Here is a 22,767-nt window from a genome sequence, read left to right on the forward strand (position 1 = left end):
GCTGGAGCTAGAGTTACTGGAGGTTGTGAGGTGCCCATTGTGAGTATTGGGAGCTGAGCTTAAGTCCCGTCTTTCCAGGCCCCTCCTATATATAACTTCCCAATTTGTAACTGCTGCTGAGACCATTCTTCTACAGCTGCCTACCAACACCTCCGCCTCCATGGCTCTCATCCACCTTAGCCCTCTGCCACACCAGACAGGGTGGGTGTCTCTACATAGCCCTGGCTGTCCTGGGACTCACTACGTAGACAGTGCTGGCTGTGAACTCACAGAAATCCTTCTGCCTCTACCTCCTTTTTACAGTTTTTATTCTCTTATTTGCATGTGTGTTTTGCCTGATATAATCGCAAAGAGGCTAGAAGAGATGTTTGATTCCCTGGAATTGGAGCTATAGATGGTTGTAAGCCAACATGTGGGGACTGGGAATAGAACCCAGGTCCTCTGGAAGAGCAGCCACTGAGTGCTATTAACCACTGAGCTATTTCCCCAGCCCCACATTTCACTCTTTAAAAAGGCGAAATAAAACTTATTCTGCTACTGACCATGCCTCTTCCCTCTTCTCTTTGTGCCCTCTAGTAATCTCTGTCTGGGTGTCGTTCCTGTCTAGTACAGGGGTTTTGTTATGTATTTACGTGTCACATCTGCCCACTTCTTGCCATCTCCATCCACAGCACAGCAGGTGAGCTCCCCGCCTTCCATGGTTATACAGCACCCATCCAAGAAAAACATACCCTTTGCCAAGGACCACAGGGCACTTGTCTGGTCTTCCTCCATCCTCAGCCCGCACCTCTTAAGCCCCAAGCAAATGTCAAGTATCTTCTCTTTGTCCACTACAGGCTTCTATTAGCGTCCCTCTCTTTTCTATCTGGTGGCCGCCTCCCAGCAGGCCCAACTCCCTGTGGATGGCCTCGCTGCATCCCTGTTTGTGCTGTGTCCTGGCTCCTCTCGTACTCTTTTCAGGGTGGTTAGGAGAAGCTTTGGGTGCTGCTTTCATCAGGCAGTGGCCCCCATCGTGAGCCTATGAGCTGGCCGAGCCTGTGTTCCTCCTCCAGTGCTGCGCAATATCTGATACCCCGTGGGTCCCGGCAGTGCTCACTGAGTGAGGGAGTGAAGGCATGGGCATGTTTCCCCATATCATCGTTTCCAGTGGGCACACAGTAGTCTATAACAGGGATAACCTAATTGCTCAGTCACTTTGACCAGTTTTTCACCATATCGCAATATAAGTAAATTAAGTGTCTACTGGAAATGTTTTTGAGTAAGCTGTGGACTACCATGCTGGCATTTACAATCCTAGCGAGCTACCTGGAGATGGAGCTCAGGTAGAACACTTGCCTAGCATATGTGTGGCCCTAAATTCAATCCCCTAAAATTACGACGAACAATTAAATCCCAGGAGGTAGAAGTATTTCTCCCGTGTTAATCTTATTTCTATATTTTATTTATTTAAGATTTTATAACAGGGTTACATAAGGCTATTTCCATACAGGTATGTAGTATACGTTGAGCCTTCTCATCGGGATAATGTAGGGCCTGCCTTTCAAAACAGCAAAAGTCGTATTTCCTACAGGGCCTTCCAGGCTGTTCAGATATGTGTGAGGCCTCTGTGGCTGCTCTGGGCAGCAGTGGTGTTGTAGGAACTGGCCTGCCAACATAACAGCATGGCACAAATGAGCTTAGAAGACCTCAAGCTCCTCCTGACTATAGAGGTTGCGGGGGACTCTTGGGCCTGAGGCCTGGTCAGAGCCTTTTATTTACTTAGCCGTGGTTCTCAAATCTAATATCCTGGGGGTTGGTGGACTCGGATCACAGCTGTCTGCATAGGAAGGTTATGAGGTCATTGGCCTCCTTTTCATGCTCTTCTGAGCCCTTTCCAGACGTCACCTGATTCCAGACATATTGGCTCCAGAAGCAGAAGGGACAGACGGCTGTCCTCTGTGAAGCCAGACATTAATGAGAGCTACAAAGATATAAGATTTCAGATTTCTAAGATTTTTTATTAAGGAAAATACAGTTACTGTTCATTCACTAAAATATTATTTATGTTAACATACACTGGTTTATTATTATTATTATTTCAAATGAATCAGTTAATGAGTCTTTTTTTTTCTTGTTTGTTTGTTTTTCAAGCAATATTTCCCTATATTGTCCAGGCTAGCAATCTACTACCTCTATGTCCCTGACCGGTCTCAAATTCAGAATTTGCCTACCTTAGCCCTTCAAGTTCTTAGATTACAGATGTGTGCACATGCCTGGCTCAGTTTCACTCATAATATCTATAGTTATTCACCCATATAGACAACCTCTGGGGTCTTTTGTTTTGAAAAGCATAAAGAACACCTGAGATCGAAATGTCTGTGAACCAGTGAGTTAAGGAAACAGGAAAAGAGCTGCCTCTGTGGCGGTAATTGTGGTGGTGGGTGATTGTGGCTCTGTGAACAGATTGGTTGTACTATAGGCCTGAAGGGAGCACAAGGTCTAGGAAGATGCCCTAGTGTAATAGGCAGATGTGGGAACTATGAAATTACAGTAACCTTCTCTCTCTTCTCTCTCCCTCCCCTTCTTCCCCTCCCTCCTTCCCTCTCTTCTCCTCTTCCCTCCCTCCTATTTTAGAGATCATGCATGATGTGATCAAGAAGGTTAAGAAGAAGGGGGAGTGGAAGGTAAGTAAAGAGCAGTCTGTGGCCCTAAAGGTGAGTTCATGTGCATGAGAAAAGTGGGAATGTGTGTAAAGGGTTGGGGAGTCAGCTCAGTGGACGAAGCATGCCACACGCTGTGCAGAAGCAAGGGCCAGAGTTTGCAGCCTGTCAGCTGTACAAGGAAGCTAGGCAGGATGGTGACCTGCTCGTGATCCCAGCACTCAGGAGCTACGGCCTGGCTGTCTGGGCATGCTGCTTACCGCACTAGCAGAATCAGTGAGTTCTGGGTCAGTGAGAGACTCTGACCTGTAAGCAAAGGGAGAGCTATTGAAGAGGACACCTGACATCAGCATGTACATTCCCTCACACACACATGAACACATATGTGCAAACATACTTCCCACCTACACACACACACAAGAGGAAAAAGGTGGAGTTGGAGGGGTGGGGGGTGTTTGATAGAAATGAGAGCTTTTTCCAGGACCGAGTATAGCATTGTGTGTATTGTGTATGTCCAGTCTCTTCCGGGACATGGACCCAGTGAGCTGGCTTAGCAGGTGAGGGTTCTCTGAGGTAGGTATTGCTCTGGCTGGGAGCTGCTGGGACTCTCTTGGAACTTCCTCATGAGCTGGTGAAGGGGCCACACTGTCTATTTCCCTGGAATCAAAGCCCACACATGCTGGGTTCCCTGAGCCTTGTAGCTAATTGGGAGCCCAGTTCTGGCCCTGTGGCATGCTGTTTGGTTTTCACAGGTTCCCAAGGGGAGGCCATCTGCTGGGAACGCATAGGCATGTCTCTCTGTCACCTTTTCCATCAGGCAGGGCTTTGTAGACATGGGAATGTCCATGTGCCTCCTCAGGAAGCCAAGGGGCTGCTGTGCAGCAGGAGAAGCTTTCTGATTGGGCTGTCTGCTCCGGCGGGTCCTCTGCTCGGGGCCTCCTGCTTTCTTTCATGAAGGAGAAGGAAAGGTCTTGTTTTCACGGTTGGCTCTTTCTACTGTGGGGTGAAAGAACACACAAAGATGAGGTGAACACAGCAGGTGTGGAACATTCTTGTGCTTCTAGTCTGGACAGAGATGTGTGCTGGTGAAGGTGGAAACCCTGACGGGGGCTGCATGAGCCCCGTGAACCACCATGTGTATGGACTCTAGCCTGTCTCTCAGGAGAGCAAGTTGTGACTCGAAGGTAACCCCAGATAATGGCTGCCTCTGAGTGTTGGTGCTGTACATGGCTCCCTCCTCTTCTTATTTCATTTTGTATAAATGCTTATGAGGTCAGTGAGGATAAACACTATTGTCTAGGTGAACTTGGGGAGTAAAAGCAAGCTTGCATCCCAGCATGCCTATGGGCCATGGGGAATGGCTTCTCCCCCATTCTCCATTCTGAGAATTTTTGTTTTGTTTTGTTTTGTTTTTTGAGACAGTGTTTCTCTGTGTAGCTTTGGTTGTTCTGGACTCACTTTATAGACCAGGCTGGCCTCTAACTCACAGAGATCCACCTGCCTCTGCCTGCCTGAGTGCTGGGATTACAGGCGTGTGCCACCGCACCTGGTTTATTCTGAGTAATCATTTGGAAGCCTCCTACAGGAAGCCAGTGAGAGAATGAGGGCAGGAACGGTGCAGCCCTGAGCTGTTCTCTTTCTTCCAGGTGCTGGTGGTGGACCAGTTAAGCATGAGGATGCTGTCCTCCTGCTGCAAGATGACAGACATCATGACCGAGGGGATCACAAGTGAGCACGGCACTGTCGCCTTCCCTTGCAGCATGCTGTCCCCTCCCTATCCATTACTGCCCTGTGACTTTAGATGCTTCCAGCAGCCCGTGTGGTGGGACTGTGAGCCCCTGTGGCGCCTGAAGCGCCTGTTCCTGGTTGGAGCCCCCATGCAATGCAGCATTCGTTGCTCCTTAAGTGCAGGCTGAGGGAATGCCAAATAGAAGAGCTAGATAGAGAAGAAAGACTGGGGCTGGAGAGATGCTTCGCTGGTTGGAAGTGTATGCTACTCTTTCAGAGGATCCAGGTTCAATTCCCAGCACCCTCACTGGCTCAGGGGAATGTCCGTCGGTTCAGCTCTTCCAAAAAGTACTTGGCAGTATGCAAGAAAGTTTAAGGTGTGCGCACCTTGTGACCCAGCAGGCTCTGAGTTAGATGTGGATTCTGAACCAGCTCAGTGCTGAGCAAACATGAACAGGAGTGTACACAGACTGTTGCTCACTGGAGGCCCACATGGAAACAGTCAAAACACCCATCCAGTGTAGAAAGGTTGGAGCCGATGGTACGGCTTGGTGAGCAAGGACATTTGCTGCCAAGTCTGATAACCTGAGTTTGACCCCTGTTACCCATATGGTGGAAGGAGGGAACCAACTTCCATAGGTTTTCCTTTGACATCCATGTGTTACATACACACATACACACTAACTCAGACAATAAGCAAACAAATATAAAGCAATTAGAAACAAAAGGAGAATGGTTAATTAGATGCTGTGGCACATGCCTGTAATTTCAAGACTCAGGAGTCAAGAAGATTACCAAGATTACCGTAAATTCAAGAATAGTCTGGGCTATATAGTGAGGTTTGGGCCCAGCCTGGGCTACAAGTGAGATGCTGTGTTAAAAAGGGGGAGGAGTTGTAGAATGGTTCCCCTACAGCATCTTACCGCAACGGAAACAAGCAGCCACTTACTGCTAACACTTTCACTACTGAATCTGTTAAATAGAAGCAATAGAAGAAAATGGCTGAGGAGATAGCTCAGTCAGTAAAGTGCTGGCTATGTAATCATGTGGGCTAGCCTGGTATGGTGGCTCACATCTATAATACAGCACTCAGGAGGCAGAGGCAGGAGGAACCCTAAATTCAAGGCCAGCCTGGTCTACATTACCAGCTCGTGTCTATAAAGAAAATAATGTGAAACAAAGTCTCTGGCTTTACTTCATCTTGGAGCTCTTGGAAGAAGTGCAGTCTCATGGACAATGTATTTGCAGCACTTCATTAAGAATGCACAGGAAAGCACCTGCTTGGTTTGGTCCACAGAGCTGTAGGTTGAACCCTGGGTCACATGTGTGCCTGGCAAGTGTTCTACACCATGATCCGAATCTCCAGCTCAAGACAGCTGTTGACAGATAAACCCATCATGGAATTTGAAGGGAATTCTAGGGAGTCCTTTAGATGAAAAGAGACTGAAGGGGCAAAGGGTCTGTCCTTGGCAGAGTGCAACCTTCTCCAAACAGGTCAAAGGATGTTAGCTGAAGTGTGCAGAATTTGCTATGGCAAGATTTCAAAATTTCTAACATCTCAGGCTTCATTTCCAGGGAGCATGGTGCTTAAAGAAGGGGCAGGGGCTCTCTGTAGTCTTGTCTGTGCTAGTCTGAGGGCTGGCTGGCTGGCTTGTAGTTTTCTTAGTAACTCTGGGCCGTGTCTCTGTCTAGTTGTGGAGGACATCAACAAGCGCAGAGAGCCGCTCCCCAGCCTGGAGGCTGTGTACCTCATCACCCCGTCCGAGAAGGTAAATCCCTCAGTGTTAGCTGCTCAGGCTGAGACCTGGAGCTTAGGCTCCGGCACAGAGCACCTGACATTTCTAGGTTAAGCATGCATTTAGCACACTGCTCTGTTGAAGCATGTTGTCAGAGGCAGGCAGGGTGGCAGCCCTTGTGCATGCAGTGAGCCTCAGGAAATGCAGCAGCAGTGCGGAGTCGAAAGCCAGTGCTGGCGCCCTGACACTCTCAGCATTCTACTTCCCCCCATGCTCTCCAGGTGGAGCTACCTCCAGGCTTTGGAGTGTTGTGTTTTGGGGGTTATTTCTTCAGTCTCTAGCTTGTACTCAGATTTGTCCGTCTTGGTTCAGATCAGATCCATACAAGGACCATCTCCTTCCTTTTGGCTGATAGCTGCTGCCAGGTGTTTTGTTTGGTTGGTTTTTGTTTGTTCGTTTGTTTGTTTGTTTTGTCAACTTGACACACTTTAGGGGAACTTCAATTGAGAAAATGCCTCCACCAGATGATCTCCAGGCAAGCCTGTAGGGCATGACCGATGTGAGAGAGCCCAGCCATTGTAGGCAGTGCCACGCCCAGGCCCAAGTGGTCCTCGATAGTATGTATTTTAAAAGTAGCTGAGCAAGAGAGCAAGGCAGTCAGCAGCACTCCTCCACGGCCTCGGCATCAGCTCCTGTCTCCAGGGTCCTGCCCTGACTTCCCTCAGTGACAGTGCTATAAAACTGGGAGCAGAGGAAGTAAATCCTTTCTCCTTCAAGTTGCTTTTGGTCATGGTGTTTTAGCACAGCAATAGAAGCCTTAGGGCTCTTTTATATTAAAAAAAAAAAAAACCCTGATTGTCACATGTTGCTCTCACTTTTAAAAACTGGCTTTCAGGTGAGGTCCTTAGCTAAACTGCCGGAGCGCCATCAGTGTGAGTCTTCTGGAAGGACTAAGCAGTTTTGTGGGTCCAGGTTCCAGTGGCACTGACCCTGTCATTTTGTAGTGAACCTCGTTCTGGAATAACCCTGCCTCTGAGTGCTCAGAGCCTGGCTATGATCAAACAGGGGTGTTGGAGTCACACGTCAGAAACCCTTGCTGCAGTGCAGTGAAACCAGAGGATTCGGTCAGACATGAGCTGCACTGGCTTCTACAATTGAAATTAATGCCTCCCCCCTTTTCCTGTTCACAGTCTGTCCACTCTCTCATCAGTGACTTTAAGGACCCGCCAACTGCTAAATATCGGGCTGCGCATGTGTTCTTCACGGACTGTAAGTGCCCCACGAGCTGCTCCTGTGCCCAGGGCAGCATTTCCTCACAGCTCCACTGAGCCCAAGGCAGGGCAGGGCAGGGCAGGGCAGCAGAAGAAGTAGGTTGTACTGTAGTTATACGATCTTCTCTTCAGAAGATGGACAGTATAAGACACACATGCACAAGTGTACACGCGCGCGCACACACACACACACTCTACCAGAAGAAGTAATTTTTCTGATGAAAAATAGCCCACCAAGCTCCTCCTCTGAGAACAGAGGGCTTCCTGCTGAGAAGAACATCCGTGGTACTTCATTATACAGTTCAGATGTCTCTGTAGCCTGTGGGCTGTTTCTGTGAGGTCTTCAGACCACAACAGTTCCAACCAGTTCTCCCAGAGTCATCTTTCTGATGTTGTGCTGATTTGCGTATGGATAAGCTGTTAGTGGAGTAGCTCCAGAGAGAAAGTGTATAGGCCTCACCCGATCTTATCCCTGGGGTAACCCCACAGTCACCCCTGACAATACAGAAAGGGAGTAGCAAGGAATATACCCTTGCTGATGAAAAAGAAGCAGAGAGCACAGCACTGGTGACCACCAACCAGTAAGATGCCCCTGGCACCTCAAGCTGTTCCCATGGTCTGCAGGGCATCATGACCCACCAGTGGCCTCAGGTGCTCTCAGGTGCCCCGTGTCTCTTTTTCATAAACACATCAGGTACGTGATGCTTTCTTCCTCGCCCTTTCTTAATGAGTTCTGCTGTTTGCTCTCCTTTCCCTGGGATCAAAAAATAGTTTTTATTAGCTTGTGTATCTCAGTCTGTTGCTGTTTGCTGTGTCGAGGGCCTTCAGGTAGTTTTCCATTTCTGTACCTCAGGGTGCTGGATATCTGAGGACAGGATGAATTTATCACTAGGTGCCTTTTTAAAAGTCTGCATGGAATGAAAGGTGCAGTGATATCATGGCTGTTGACTGAGCTGGCAGACAGACAGACTGAAACCCCCTTGTCTTTTGTCATTCTTGTAGCATGTCCAGATGCCCTGTTTAACGAGCTGGTAAAATCCCGAGCAGCCAAAGTCATCAAGACGCTGACGGAAATCAACATTGCATTTCTCCCCTATGAGTCCCAGGTGTGGTTTGTTTCATTGCTATTCCATCAGAGTTTGGGAGGGGAAGGATCACAGCCCGAACTGCCAAGTGATGTTCTGTGTGGGTGCTTATTTAAGGGAAATGGGCTGGCTCACCATCTGCCTGATGTCATCATCTCATTCACCTGCTCTTACTGACTTTTTATTGGTCACTGTGCCCGTGGTCACCATTGGTCATTGCTCACTCCTCTTCAATGACTCCTTGAATAACCTAAAGTAGCTGTTCATACAAGAGGGAAGAAGAGGAAGGGCAGAGAGCAGAGGGCCCATCTGCCGCAAAGGAGCCTGTTTTTATTGGCAATAACCCCAGCTTGTCATGTGCTGAGAGAACAGATGGTCACCTCCACCATCGGCTGTTAGTACTTCATTCTCCCTCACCCAAAGGTTTCAACAGCAAAGTCCTCTCCGTGGAGAAAATAAAGCTTTAGGTCCACAAAGGTAAAGCTGATTGAAAGAAAATATGAAGTATATTTGAGTATTTTTAGGGCTTGTCCAAATGTTTTCTCCTAGCAAAAGGAATCAACAGCCACAGATTTGTATCCATTCTGAGTGATGAAAGATGTATACTGGATCATTATAGATCAGCTCCTAGAACCACAGAGTAGCCTATTGGGGAGGGCTAGATGTAGCCCAGTTGTTAGAGTGTTTGCCTCAAATGCACAAGCCTTGAGTTGGGTATTTATAGACTGAATGTGGTGGCCCACGCCTGTATTCCTAGCACAGGGAGGTGAATGGAGGCAGGGGGATCAGGGTCACCCTCAGGGATATAATCAGTTTGAGGTAAGAGTGGGCTACATGAGACCCTGTGTTTAAGAGAGAGAGAGAGAGAGAAGAGGAAAAGAAAAGAAAAGAAAAAGGTATCTACAGCATGGGCAGTCAGAGCTGACTCAATGCCTTTTTGCTTGCCCTGAAGCCTGTCTCTTGCTGGAGTGGTATATCTATTTATTCGATTCCCTGAGAACCCCACCACCACTAAGTTACACAAATCCAGCTTTAGCATATACAACCACATTATTATTTTTTAGAAAAAATGAGAAAGTGGTAAGTTTTAAAAATCACTTTTGCAGGGCGGGAGAGATGGATCAGTGGTTAACAGCACTAAGTCCTGAACCTGGTTCAATTCCCAGAGCCCGCATGGCAGCTCACAACTGTCTGTAACTCCAAGATCTGACACACTCACACAGACATACATGCAGGCAAAATAGCAATGCACGTAAACTAAAAATAAATTATACAAAAAAGTCACTTCTTTGCCAGCCTTGGTGGCATGCCTTTAATCCCAGCACTTAGGAGGCAGGAGGCAGGCAGATCTCTGTGAGTTCGAGGCCAGCCTGATCTACAGACCGAGCTCCAGGACAGCCAGGGCTGCCCAGAGAAACCCTGCATCAAAAATAAGGAAATAAACACTTTTTAACATAAACATAGTCTCACCCTTGTAATTCCAGCATTTAGGGTTCTAAGCTCAGAGAAGTACCTCAAATCTAAGACCAGCCTGGGCTAAGCGGTGAGTTTCAGGTCGGCCTGAACTACAGAGTAAGGGCCAGTCTCGGTAATAGTAGTAGTAGCAATAATAATAATAATAATAATAATAATAATAATAATAATAATAATAAAAATCACTCTTAAAAGAGGTCTAGGAAGTTTACCCAAGTGTGAACTTGAGAGAACCTGAGAGTTGGTGCACTCCGTCTTAAAGAGAGAATTCTAATTTCCACAGCCCTTTACAAAACAAGGTGGGAGGAATAGGAGGAGGAGAGTACTTAGAGTTTGCCAAAGACAGGATATTATTAAACCTATAAAAAGCTCCCTTATTTGCCCACAGTTGTGGCACTATCTCCAGATCATCCTTTGTTTATTGAAAGCAAACTGAAATTGGCCTATGAACTTTGCAGTAACCTCCTCTGGCACTGCTCATCAGACACCCCAGGTGCACACACCCGAAGGTCCTCAGCATCACCCTTCCCTCCTCCCGGAAGTCTGCTGCTGCCAGTAAACACCTCACCTCCTAGAACCCCCCTCCCCCATGAGTCCAGGCACCCCTTCCACCCCCCACCCCACGCCATCCAGGGCATTCTTTCCTTAGCAGTTTATCTTACTTCCATTGTGTTTAATGTCTGTCTTAAGCGACAAACTCCTTGGGAGCAGGGATGTTATGGTCACTTAGAGTTGAAGTGCCTGGCCACCAGGGTGATGGTGGATGCCCCAGCAGCTCACTAGGCCTTACGTCCCCTGATGTGTTTGTTTTGTTTTGTTTTGTTTTGTTTTGGTTGTTTGGTTGTTTTTTACCCCTAGGTGTATTCCCTGGACTCCGCTGACTCCTTCCAAAGCTTCTACAGCCCTCACAAGGCTCAGATGAAGAATCCGATACTGGAACGCCTGGCAGAGCAGATTGCGACCCTGTGTGCCACCCTGAAGGAGTACCCAGCTGTGCGGTATCGGGGGTAAGGAAGCTGCTCTGGATGGCATCTTTTGTGTCCCACGAATACCTGAGTTCAGTCCCTAGAACCCATGAGAAGATGGAAGGTGAGATGTCTTTGGACTCATTCATGTGCCAGGCTCACATGCCCCGACACACATTTTCACAAAATAATAAATAAATAAGCTCTTTCAATGATTTTCTGTGCCACTGCAAACCACATTTCCTAATTTTTAATCTCTTTGAAATATTTTCAAACCAACATCATCTTTGTAAATGATAGTTTTGAAAGTAAAAATACAAATTCAGGCATGGTGGGCACATCTGTAATATCAACACTTGGGAGGCTGAGGCAGAAAATCAGGAGTTCCAGATTGCTCTCAGATAAAAGAGAGAGGGGTGCCAGAGGAGGGAGGGGTTAGGGGTAGGTGGATAACTTTCTGAAGGGCACAGTCTTTGGATATTTTTTTAAATGATTTGTTTTGGAGCTAGAGAGATAGCTCAGAAGTTAAGAGAACTGTCTACTCTTCCAGAGGTCCTGAGTTCAATTCCCAGCAACCACATGGTGGCTCATAACCATCTATAGTAAGATCTGGTAGCCTCTTCTGTCATGCCAGTATACATGCAGGCAGAACTCTGTATACATAATAAATAAATAAATCTTTTAAAAAATGATTTGTTTTTATGTGCATTGGTGTTTTGCCTGCACGTATGTCTGTGTGAGGTTGTCAGATCCCCTGGGACTGGAGTTAGACTCCAGTTGTCTAACTGGAGTTAGACAACCTCACACGTATGTCTGTGTGAGGTTGTCAGATCCCCTGGGACTGGAGTTGTGAGCTGCCACGTGGGTGCTGGGAATTGAACCCAGGTTCTCTGGGAGAGCAGCCAGTGCTCTTAACTGCTGATCCATCTCTCTAGTCCCTAGTCTTTGAATCTTCAAAAAAGATTTAGTGTTGGACATGTTGGTGCATGTCTTTAATCCCAGCACTCGGGAGGCAGAAGTAGGTAGGTCCCTGAGTTTGACGCCAGTCTGGTCTACAGAGTTTCCAGGACAGCCAAAGCTACACAGAGAAAACCAGTTTTGAAAAACCAAACTATAGATACTGCTTCTATGTAGGCTAATGAAGGAACGAGAAAGATCATTTATGGGCTGGGCACTGAGCTGCGTATTTCATTTTCCTCTTTAAAGTACATATGTAACGTATTATTTGTTTGTTTACTTTTGAGATGGTATCTTACTGTGTAGGCCAAACTGGCCTTAAACTCGCGGTGGCTGGCCCTCCTCACCCTCCTAGTGCCACCATGCCTCATATCCGTGGGTACATTCCTACTGTAAAAATCCTAATATAGCCCATGCCCCCACCTCCCGTCCTCCTTCCGTGCCCTGTGTGCTGCCTGGAGGCCCTTGCACTTGGCACATTACTTGAGTGCACAGGTGGCTCACCCTCTGCCTTTCTCCTTTTGTCAGGGAATACAAGGACAATGCCTTGCTGGCTCAGCTGATCCAGGACAAGCTGGACGCTTATAAGGCTGATGACCCAACAATGGGGGAGGTGAGTCTGGCCAGACCACGCGGGGTTCTCAGTCTGAGTAAGCTGTGTTTATGGGTCAGTAAGACCCTGGCTCAGCATGGCCCCGCAGCTCACCGAGCATATGTGAGGGCTGCTCTTCCTGTCTCCAGCGACATGCCCCATGACCCGGGGGCAGGCTGGTGCAGAAACGCTCCGCATGGCTAGGGAGCTCCACGTGGCTAGGGTGGCCAGCTTGTTCATGCTTGCTAGGACTCCCAGCTTCAGCCCTGAACGTCCAGGGAACTCGCCAGGCAGCAAGTCGACAGTGGCGCAGACTTCACACCTCAGCCTGGGGTTTGCGTGTACTTCATGTGTGCACAGTTGTGTGCACTTTTAACACATGCGTGGGTTCGTGTACCCAGCGCTGCCATCAAGATACAGAGCTGGGGGCTAGGGCTCAGTCAGTGGCCAGAGTGTGTGCTTATGTCGCATCGTGAGACCCTAGCTGATTCCCTAGACAGAGCTGTTCCGTTAGTGCCGCGGACTTGTAATTGTACCCCTCAGTGTCCAGCGCTCCAAACAGCTGGCCGCCGTATTTGTCATGAACCGGTGTTCTGTTGCCCAAGTTTCCTTTGGCCCCAGCTGTGAGAAGGCCCCTAATAGACCGGTGCCTCACCTGGAATTGCTGGAGCGCTTGTCAAGCAGCCGGCATGGCGCCCATTGCTGTTTTGGTGGGATTGCTCCCCAGAGCTCTCTTCCTACTGCAAAGAGGCTCCGATAGTTGGTTGGGTGGTTTCTGAAGCATCTTCCTGTGTCTTGCCAGGGTCCTGACAAGGCACGGTCCCAGCTCCTGATCCTGGATCGTGGCTTTGACCCCAGCTCCCCTGTGCTTCATGAATTGACTTTTCAGGCCATGAGTTATGACCTGCTACCTATTGAAAATGACGTTTACAAGTAAGTATTAAGTGACGGGGTCCACAATGACTAGCTCTGCAGGCAACTGGAATTCCTCTGACTAAGAAAAAGGATGTTTTTGTGATTTTTTTATTTTTCTCTTTTTGCATGTGTGTATAGTATATATACATGTCATGCGTGATATACATATTTGGGGGGAGGGCTTGTGTGTGCTCAAGGGTAGGCCCATAACTGATATTGGATGTCATCTTTTATCACTTTCTACCTCATGAGGCAAGGTCTTTCACTGACCCTAGAGCTTGTCAGTTTTTGCTGTCTACCTTTCCAATTACCCCAGGCATCCCCTTGTCTCTGCCATCCCAGTGCTGGATCATAGGTGGTTACCATGCCTGCCCTACATTTATGTGGGCTCTGGGTGTCTGAACTCCTGTCCTCAAACTCTTGTGGCAAGTGCTTTATCCATTGAGCCATTTCTCCAGGCCCCCAAAAAGAATTTTTTAATATTAGGAAAAATATGTGTATTGATATAGTTTCTTTGGAAGTTTTCTGTGGATTTCCCCAATCCATGTGGCATTTCTAGGTGCTTGCTGACAGAACAGAACATTGGGTCTTTTTGTTGTTGCTGTTTTGTTTTGTTCAAAATAGGGTTTCTCTGTGTAGCCTTGGCTGCCTTGGACTCGATTTGTAGACCAGGCTGGCTCGAATTCACAGAGCCCTGCTCCTACCTCTCTGAGTGCTGGGATTATAGGTATGTACCACCACTCCTGGCTTGGGTCTTTTTTTTTTTTTTTTTTTTTTTAATAGCTCACATCTCTTCAGTGTATAGCTTCTAAGATGTGTTGACAGCTTGGTTTTATGTGTGTATTATTCAGAATTGAAAGTTCTTAATTACAGATCACAAAATATGATTGTGGCAAAAATATTCCATTCTGCGCAGTGGCACTGCTTTCTTCATTATAAAACTACTACCTGCTTGTGATCCCAGCACTCGGGAGCCTGAGGACAAGAGGGGCCTGATTTGAGGCCAGTCTGGACGACTTAGTGTGAGATCCTGTGGTTTTTAGGCTTTATTTTATTTGGGGTTCCTTAATGCCTCTACCCCCTTACAGTCTCCCCTCCCCCTGACCCTAGGAAGGAGAGAAAGAAGGTTAGAAGGAACAGGGGACATAGACCTCTTTAGACTTAGTTCCAGCTGGTTAGGGTTGTTGGGTTTTTTGGGAAAATACCAATCTCAATCGTCCAGATATCTAGCAGTCCAGCAACTGAAAACAGCAAATGCAGCAAGATGAACAAGCAGCCTTCTTCCTCTTCTGTCCATCTCCTCCAAGCCTCTTTCTTCACTCTGGGCTCTGGTATTTATACCCTATCTGAGTCCTCAGAATTAAACTATCTCCAGGTGGCAAATATCACACCCCTCACGAGAAAGCCATCTGCAGTGACTAAACTAAAAGCAACTTCATTTCCCACACTTGGGATTAAAACAAAAGCCTGTTTACATAACTGAGTTTTAAAAGAAACCAAAACTTTCACTACAAGAATCTATCTTACAACAATGAATGGCTTTAAAATGAAGGTTCTCAGGCTGGAGAAATGGCTCAGTGGTTAAGCTCAGCGACTGCTCTTCCAGAGGCCCTGAGTTTGATTTCCAGCACACACACACAGTAGCTAACAACTATAAACAGGCTTCAGGTGCATGCGTGAACAAACAAACAAAACCATAAACAAATAAAATAATTCTAGAATAAATGATTCTAGAGCTGGAGAAATGGTCTAGTGGTTGAGAGCACTTGCTACTCTTTCAGAGAACAAGGTTCAGTTCCCAGCACCCACATGAAACTGTCTGTAGTTCCAGTTTCTGGAGAACTGACACCTTCTTCTGGCCTCTGTGGGCACCAGGCATACAGATAGTACACATATATGCATGCAGGTAAACACTCATACACATAAAATAAAATAAATACATCTTAAAAAAAAACCTGAAGGTTCTGCTGGGTGTGGTGCCACACTTCTTCAATCCCAGCACTCAGGTGACAGAGGTAGGAGGATCTCTGAGCTTAAGGCCAGCCTGATCCACATAAGCAGGTTCCTACTTATATACAGCTACTATGTATGGACTGCATAGAGGCACCCAGTCTTAATCAATTAATTAATTTAAAACTGAAAACTCTGCATGGTTTTCAGCCCTTCTCCCTTTTGATTCCTGGTTTCATGCCTCCACTGGCCATTCATGATTCCATGTGTAATACTATCATAAGGACCCATTGCAGAAGCTTCTGGAAACTTTCAGACACCTAACATTTGCAGATGTAACCCTGCTCTTTCCCAAAGAGGGGCAAAAAGACATGTAGTCTTCAATAACTCTAGATTCACATATAACTGCTGCAGGCCCCGTTTCTCCAGCTCTGAAGGGTTAAAGCACAGCTCCCAAATTGCTGGCTCTGAGCAGAGAACTTTCTCCTTGTGCAGGGAATTGCTCATTTTATGCTGTCCCAGATGACTTGGACTGCCACTGTCAGGAGGCCAGTGGTATGAGGCACACCTGGGATCACCTGGCAGCCAAGAAAACAAGTGTTATACTTAGAAGCCAAAGGGGACATCTTGGTGTGAGGGTACACACCTGTAATCCCAGCACTTAGGGAGGTGGAGGCAGGAGGACCAAGAGTTCAAGGCCAGCCTTAGCTGTTTCGGGAGTCTGAAGCTAGCTTGGGATGCATGAAATCCTGTGTCAAGAAACAAACAAAATATCCAAAGGGCACACAGGATGTACCATGGGGACGCCGGCCCTACCCAAGCCCTGTTTCCTCCAGGTATGAGACCAGCGGCATTGGAGAGGCTCGAGTGAAGGAGGTGCTCCTGGATGAGGACGATGACCTGTGGATCGCGCTACGCCATAAGCACATTGCGGAGGTGTCCCAGTAAGAACCCTGTTGACCTTCCCCAGGGTGGCCCCTGACCCTGGGCTGGGGGTGGCCAAACACCCAGCCACTTGGGCAGTGAGCTCATCCCCTTGGCAAAGTTACCAGCATGCTAACCAAGATTGACAGGTCTTCCCAGTTGCTTGCATGTGTGCTTCTCCAGCCTCAGTAACTTAAAAAATCAACCCCTTGGGGCTGGAGAGATGGCTCAGAGGTTAAGAGCCCTGGCTGTTCTTCCCAAGGTCCTGAGTTCAGTTCCCAGCAACAATAACCATCTATAGTGAGATCTCATGCCCTCTTCTGGTGTGTAGGTAGAATGCTTTATAAATAACAAATAAATATATTTAAAAAACAAAAATAATCCATCTGTCGCCAGGCAGTGGTGGCCTTTAATCGAAGCACTCTGGAAGGCAGAGACAGGCGGATCTCTGAGTTGGAGGCCAGCCTAATCAACATAGTGAGTTCTAGGACAGCCAGGGCTACAGAGAAACTCTGTCTCTGAAAAACAAAAGAAAAAAAAAAAAAGAAAAGAAATAGTAATCCATAGGCTTGGAATGTGGTTTAGTTGTAGAGCCCTTTCTTGGCTTTAGTAGGAGGTGATTTTGTTGTTAGTAGGGGGTGATTTTGGTTTGGTTTTTCAAGACAGGGTTTCTCTGTGTAGCCCTGGCTGCCCTGGAACTCATTCTGTAGAACAAGCTGGCCTCAAACTCAAAGATCCCCCTACCTCTGCTGGGATTAAAGTTGTGTGCCACCATGCCCGATTTTGGGAAGGAAATACTGACCCATATTTCCTGCCATTAAATTTATTTATGAATTAGTTGTATGCTACACATATTTGCATTTTCCAAACATAAAACATGAATGTTTCAATTTGCGTGCATTTGGAAAGGAAGAAAGAAAATAAACACAAGTGGAAAGTCTGGCACTGTCCCCTTTGTCCTTGAATCATCAGACACACACTGCCCTGGAGACCAGTGGCTTAGAGTGTCAATTAGAACAGCATGTACCTTTCACTTTAAACACATACTTCAGTGGGAAGAGAATTGCCACTTAGTCCCAAGGAAGGCTCCACGTGGCTTCAGTGGTCTCTGCAGAGAGCCCCAGGCACTGTGTTGAGCATAGCTCCTGCCCCCCATTTTGCAGGGAAGTCACCCGGTCTCTGAAGGACTTTTCCTCTAGCAAGAGGATGAATACTGGAGAGAAGGTAAGCCTGCTGGTGTCCAGAAGTCCTGGGGTCAGTAAGTCATGCCAGTGCCCCTGCACCTGGGGGTCAGTAAACCAGACTGATGCCCTGATGCTCTGGGGAGAAGGTAAGCCATACCAGTGCCCAGCCCCTGCCTTTTATGTGTCCCACTAGGGAGTGGGTGGGGTCACGTTTCTCCCTTTACTAAACTGTCTACTTTGGTTTTGCTTTTAAAATTTGTATTTGGGGCATGAGTGGGTGGCTCAGTGACAGTGTACTCATTTAGCATGCACAGACCTTGGGTTTAATCCCCAGCACAACAGACAGATCCTTTCTGGAGGCCCTGTCTTTCCGTGTTTGTGAAGAGCTGCTTGCTCATATCTGGCAGGTTGTTAAGATTTACCATTTAGGAGTATGACTGATCTTAAGCCAGAAGAATCAGGAGAATTCTTTAGCTTTGGGTAGACTTAGAATTCATAACCTGGCCTACTGAGATCACCCCTGGCTCTGGCCCTCTCTTACTCTGTTAGAAATGTTGTACCCAGCCAGACATAGTGGTGATAACCGTTAATCCCAACCAAGATGGTCAGCAGGTAAAGGCCCTTGTCTGAGTTCAGTTCCTGGAATGCACGTGTCAGAGGAGAAAAATGACTCCTGCAAGCTGTCCCCTGAGATTTCTCTAAGTGTGCTGTAATATTCATGCATGTGTACTTGCGTACATGCACATAATTAATTAAAATATAATTTAAAGGGCTAGAGACATGGCTCAGTAATTAAGAGCAGTTATTGCTCTTACAGAGGACCCAAGTTCAATTCCTAGAACCCACATCAGCTCAGAACTGCCTGTAACTCTAGCTCCAGGAAATCTGATTCCCTCTGGCCTCCACAGACACCTACATTCAATTGTGCACAACCCACACACAGACATATAACTAAATACATGTTTTAAGTATGTATAATAAAAATAAAAAAATACATAATTAAAAAGTTAACAACTGAGCTTCAGGGTTCACTTCTCCACCTAAAGACAGTTGTGACATTTGGATCAATACACTGGAGTCCTTGAGTGGACACTTGTGAAGTCTGATATGGCTGCCAACCTGCCGCGTGCCCTCCAGCTTCACAAGGCTTTGTCAGGTCTAGTGACACTGTACTTCCTTCCTCCTAGACCACCATGCGGGACCTGTCCCAGATGCTGAAGAAAATGCCCCAGTACCAGAAGGAGCTCAGCAAGGTATGGAGACCCCAGCCCAGACTGGCTGCCTCAGAAAAGCCAGGCTGCCGAACTGCTCGCCACCTGCTGCACCCGTCAACTCATGAAACGACAGATCCTAGGTTCCGTTTTTATTAGGACAGAAAGGAAAGGGAGACTGATTTCCGTTGCTTTCTTTCCTCTTCTCCATCTTTCTCCTTTCTTTTTCCTCCCTTGCTGTTGACCCGAGGTCTTAGCTCCTCACTACAGGGCTCTTAGCTGATGCTGGCTGTCCTCACACAGCTGCTGGCCTCCCTCAGAGGGGCTGATGTGAGAGAAGGCCAGGAGGTGTCAGGGCTATGACCTGATCATAAAGGTATCACCCTCCTGCAAGGTGTTTACCAGGCGCCACACCCATCCTGCCAGTGTAGCTGCTGGAGGGCGGTGTGCCCGTGCCACTCGACCGCCTAAAAGATTTCTCCTTTCTCTCCTTAGGCCATGCTTTCCCCCGCTCTCACAGCCATCCGTTATCTTTTGTGCCCTTTGTGAGAACACTCAGCATTCTGTAATCGGGCTTATCTCTGTACTGACTCCTGTGCTTTTCCTAGTATTCGACTCACCTGCACCTTGCGGAAGACTGCATGAAGCACTACCAAGGCACAGTGGACAAGCTCTGCCGTGTGGAGCAGGTAGGATCGTCTTTCCTCCCCCTCTGCATGGCAGCTGCCCTTCCTGTTCACCCCACTGGATTTTAACCTCTGACCTTGAACATCTTCCAGAACCGTAGGATCTAGAGAAGGGAGAGCCTGTGACCCCGGGTTGTCTCACCTGTGCAGCCAGTGTGGCTCTGCTTTGGCGGGTAGGGCCTAGATGGATCTGGAGTGCTGTGCCAATTGGATTTTGCATGTGTGGCCCTTTCCAGAGGCTCTGCTTTTCTACAGTGACAGCCCTGAGGAGTTAGTTGTGAGCCTGACAGTGGCAGGGATGGCTGATGTTTCTGTTCTGATATGTTTTGGTCCCCCTGTGACCACACCAGCATTGGATCCCAGGGCTGCCAGAGCTGCAGCAGAGTGTGTATCCTCCCAACCTTGCTAATCACAGGCCTGGGAGCTGAGGTTGAAACAGGCTTCTGCCCTCCCTGGTGTATTGGGTGTCCGCTGCTTCCTTTTCCCTGTCAGCTAACTCATAGCATTGACTTCATTTCCACCTTCTGTAGAGTATCAAAACCAGGAGCATGGCAAAGCTGCTAAACTGTGTGGCAACTGTTTTGTTATGATTTCAATCCCCTTGGCTACTGTCTTAAGAGATCAGACCGAGGGCCTCACATAGGCTGAACAGGTCCTCAGACACTGAGCCATTCTCTTAGCCTCCATGTGTCAGCTTCTAAGGGAATGAAGACGATGCTGAAAGATTTTGAAGTACCAGACGTAGTGGCACAGTCCTATAACTGCAGCTGCCTAGAAGGCTGAGTCAGGAGGACCACGGGTTTCAGGCCAGCCTGGACAGTGTAGTGACACCCCAGCACACACTCCGCCACCAAAGCCATTCTGAAGCCTTAGCTGGAAGTTTCATTTTACAGAAAAACAACAACTCGTGCTCAGTGTGGAGCTGAGATCCTCACCCTTGCCTTGCTGTGAGAGGCTCAGTGTAGGTTTGCACGCTCTGTTCAGTAGAGTTGCCTGGGTTAGAAGGGAAGCAGCCCCCACCCCCTTCAAAAGTACACCCATCTCTCAGCCTTCCTCCTCAACTCACATCCTCTCCCCAAGAGCTCAGCCTTTCAGAAAGCAGGTGCTGTCTAGTCCAGTGGTTCTCAACCTGCAGGTTGCTACCCCACTGTGGGTCAAACAACCCTTTCACAGGAGTCGCATATCAGGCATCCTACATATCGGATATTTACGTTATGCTTTATAACAGGAGCAAATTATAGGTATGAAGTAGCAATGAAATAATTCCATGGTTGGGGGTCACCACAACATGAGGAACTGTATTAAAGGGTCGCAGCATTAGGAAGGTTGAGAACCACTGTGCTAGTCAGTAAGAAGCAAGTTCAGATTAACTTCGGAAACACGGTTTTGTATTTTTTGAAAGTGGCTAAAAATACAAGAGTATTAAGCAGTTGTGGCGGTGCATTCCTGTAATCCCAGCACTCAGGAGGCAGAAGCAGGTCTATCTCAGTGGGTTTGAGGCCAGTCCAGGCTATATAGCGCATTCCAGGACAGCTAGGACTGAATAGTGAGACCTTGTCTCTAAAACACTACAAAACTACAACAACAAAGAATGAATTAGTTGCATTTCAGTGAGCTGAGAAAGTATGTTCTAGGGCAAAATAGCTCAGCAGATGAAAGTGCTTGCTGCCAAGCCTGACAATCTGAGTTCAATTCCTGGAACCTACATGATGGAAGGAGAGAACCAACGCTCTCAAATTGACCTCTGACCTCATGGCATACACATTAACACAATAAGTTTTTTTCAATTTATTGTTGAGGCTGGGTGTGGTAGCTCACACTTTTAATCCTAGCATTCAGGAGGGAGAGGCAGGACGATCTCTGAGTTCAAGGCCAGCATGGCCTATATAGTGTGTCCCAGGCCAGCCAGAGATACATGGTGAGACCCTATCTCAAAAACAAAACAAGCTGTGCCTGTAATCCCAGCACTCGGGAGGCAGAGGCAGGGAGGCCAGCCTGGTCTACAAAGCGAGTTCAGGACAGCCGAGGCTACACAGAGAAACCTTGTCTCGAAAAAACAAAAACAAAAAAACTAACAAAATGGGCAGGGGTACTAGTTTCTTCCTGCTGAGCATACATCTGCTGAGGCTGGTGAGAGGCCTGCAGAGTTGTGTCTTCCTCAGACCATGCCTGGATGTGAGGTTAGCATTTGTGTAAACTCCTAGGGTCCTAAGAGGACAAGGAACCTTACGTACCCTCCTAGGAGCTATAGAGAAAGCTGTGGCTGTTTCAGGCACTCTGGGCTTGCTGAGGGCAGCACTCTGCCCCGGTGTGAATGATATCACTCATCTGCGAGGTGTAGGAGGCACCCTTTTCATGTAGTTTCCTGTCTTCCATCTCCAGGCTTGGGAGTCCTTCCTTCTTGTTTCTCCTAACCCTTGAAAAGCTACAGGGAGATTAAAGTCAGAGGAAAATCTCAGAGTTGTTAAAACTTAGTGTGCCCTTCCATGCCAGGAGAGTCGGAGTGGAAAGAATCCAGCCATGCTGAGGCCCCTTGAGATAGGTGGGAAGCAAGCAAGCCCTGAGTCCCTCAGCTGGGTTGTGTATGTCATGGGTACAGGTGCCCTGGCATCCCTGCTGGAAACAGTATGACCAGTTACTGTGCCTGCTTTGGGAAGAAATCTCAGGGGTCTCATGCATGGCATCCTAGGATTCTGTGTCAGCCCATTGCTGCAGGAGATCTGCTCCCAGCCAGCCCTGACCACACCACAGAATCAGACATTTGTAGAGGGTGAACTCTCTGTAGATGGAGAACTGCTGCCTGCCCAGACTGTCACAGAAACAGGGCTAGTAAGGTGTGTTTTCTACAGGACCTGGCGATGGGCACAGATGCTGAGGGGGAGAAAATCAAGGACCCGATGAGAGCCATTGTCCCCATCCTGCTGGATGCGAACGTCAGCACTTATGACAAAATCCGCATCATCCTTCTCTACATCTTCCTGAAGAATGGTAGGATCCAGGGAGAATGAGGAGGAGTGTGGAGAGCGACCAGTGCAGACCAATGTGAAGCCTTGGAAGGGGGGAGTAGGGAGGGAAGAGGCTCCTCCTGCAGGGCCTGCAGTGGGACAAGGCCAGATGCACCCCAGCAGTCCTGAGCGGGCAAGAAGCGGGTGACACAGGTGGAGCCATCGGACTCCAGCCAGTTGGCTCACACTCGGCCTGCCAGGTGTTTCCACATTGTATCTCAGTAGTAAGCGAGATCTTTCAACAACTAGTGTTTGGCCTGTAATCCTTTGGGAGGTAGAGGCAGGGGTATCAGGAATTCAAGGCCAACCTTAGCTACAAAAGTAAATCTAAGGCCAGCCTAGACTACACAAGACCCTGTCTAAAAACAAACAAGCAACAAGCTATTTTTGCCTGTGTCATTGCACAAGAAAATGGGTAATGAGACTTTCTCAACTGGTGTGACTTT

At 47.8% G+C, this 22,767-nt stretch overlaps 1 protein-coding gene across 2 annotated transcripts in view; it reads left to right on the forward strand.

Moving 5' to 3' along the window:
• The window catches only part of Stxbp1 (syntaxin binding protein 1), a 59,358-nt gene that overhangs the window by 21,793 nt on the left and 14,798 nt on the right, over positions 1-22,767 (forward strand). For both annotated transcript variants that reach the window (XM_055600000.1, XM_055600002.1), the window contains exons 2-14: positions 2,614-2,663; positions 4,286-4,367; positions 6,060-6,136; positions 7,294-7,372; positions 8,377-8,480; positions 10,791-10,939; positions 12,383-12,467; positions 13,249-13,379; positions 16,148-16,255; positions 17,399-17,459; positions 18,607-18,672; positions 19,239-19,319; positions 22,166-22,304. In XM_055600000.1, coding sequence (XP_055455975.1) covers positions 2,614-2,663; positions 4,286-4,367; positions 6,060-6,136; positions 7,294-7,372; positions 8,377-8,480; positions 10,791-10,939; positions 12,383-12,467; positions 13,249-13,379; positions 16,148-16,255; positions 17,399-17,459; positions 18,607-18,672; positions 19,239-19,319; positions 22,166-22,304 — 1,212 coding nt within the window. The remainder of the gene's footprint in view (positions 1-2,613; positions 2,664-4,285; positions 4,368-6,059; positions 6,137-7,293; positions 7,373-8,376; positions 8,481-10,790; positions 10,940-12,382; positions 12,468-13,248; positions 13,380-16,147; positions 16,256-17,398; positions 17,460-18,606; positions 18,673-19,238; positions 19,320-22,165; positions 22,305-22,767) is intronic.

Source organism: Psammomys obesus, unplaced genomic scaffold (assembly GCF_907164565.1).
Source record: "Psammomys obesus unplaced genomic scaffold, mPsaObe1.curated_primary_1811, whole genome shotgun sequence".
In the NCBI taxonomy this organism is placed as follows: Eukaryota; Metazoa; Chordata; class Mammalia; order Rodentia; family Muridae; genus Psammomys; species Psammomys obesus.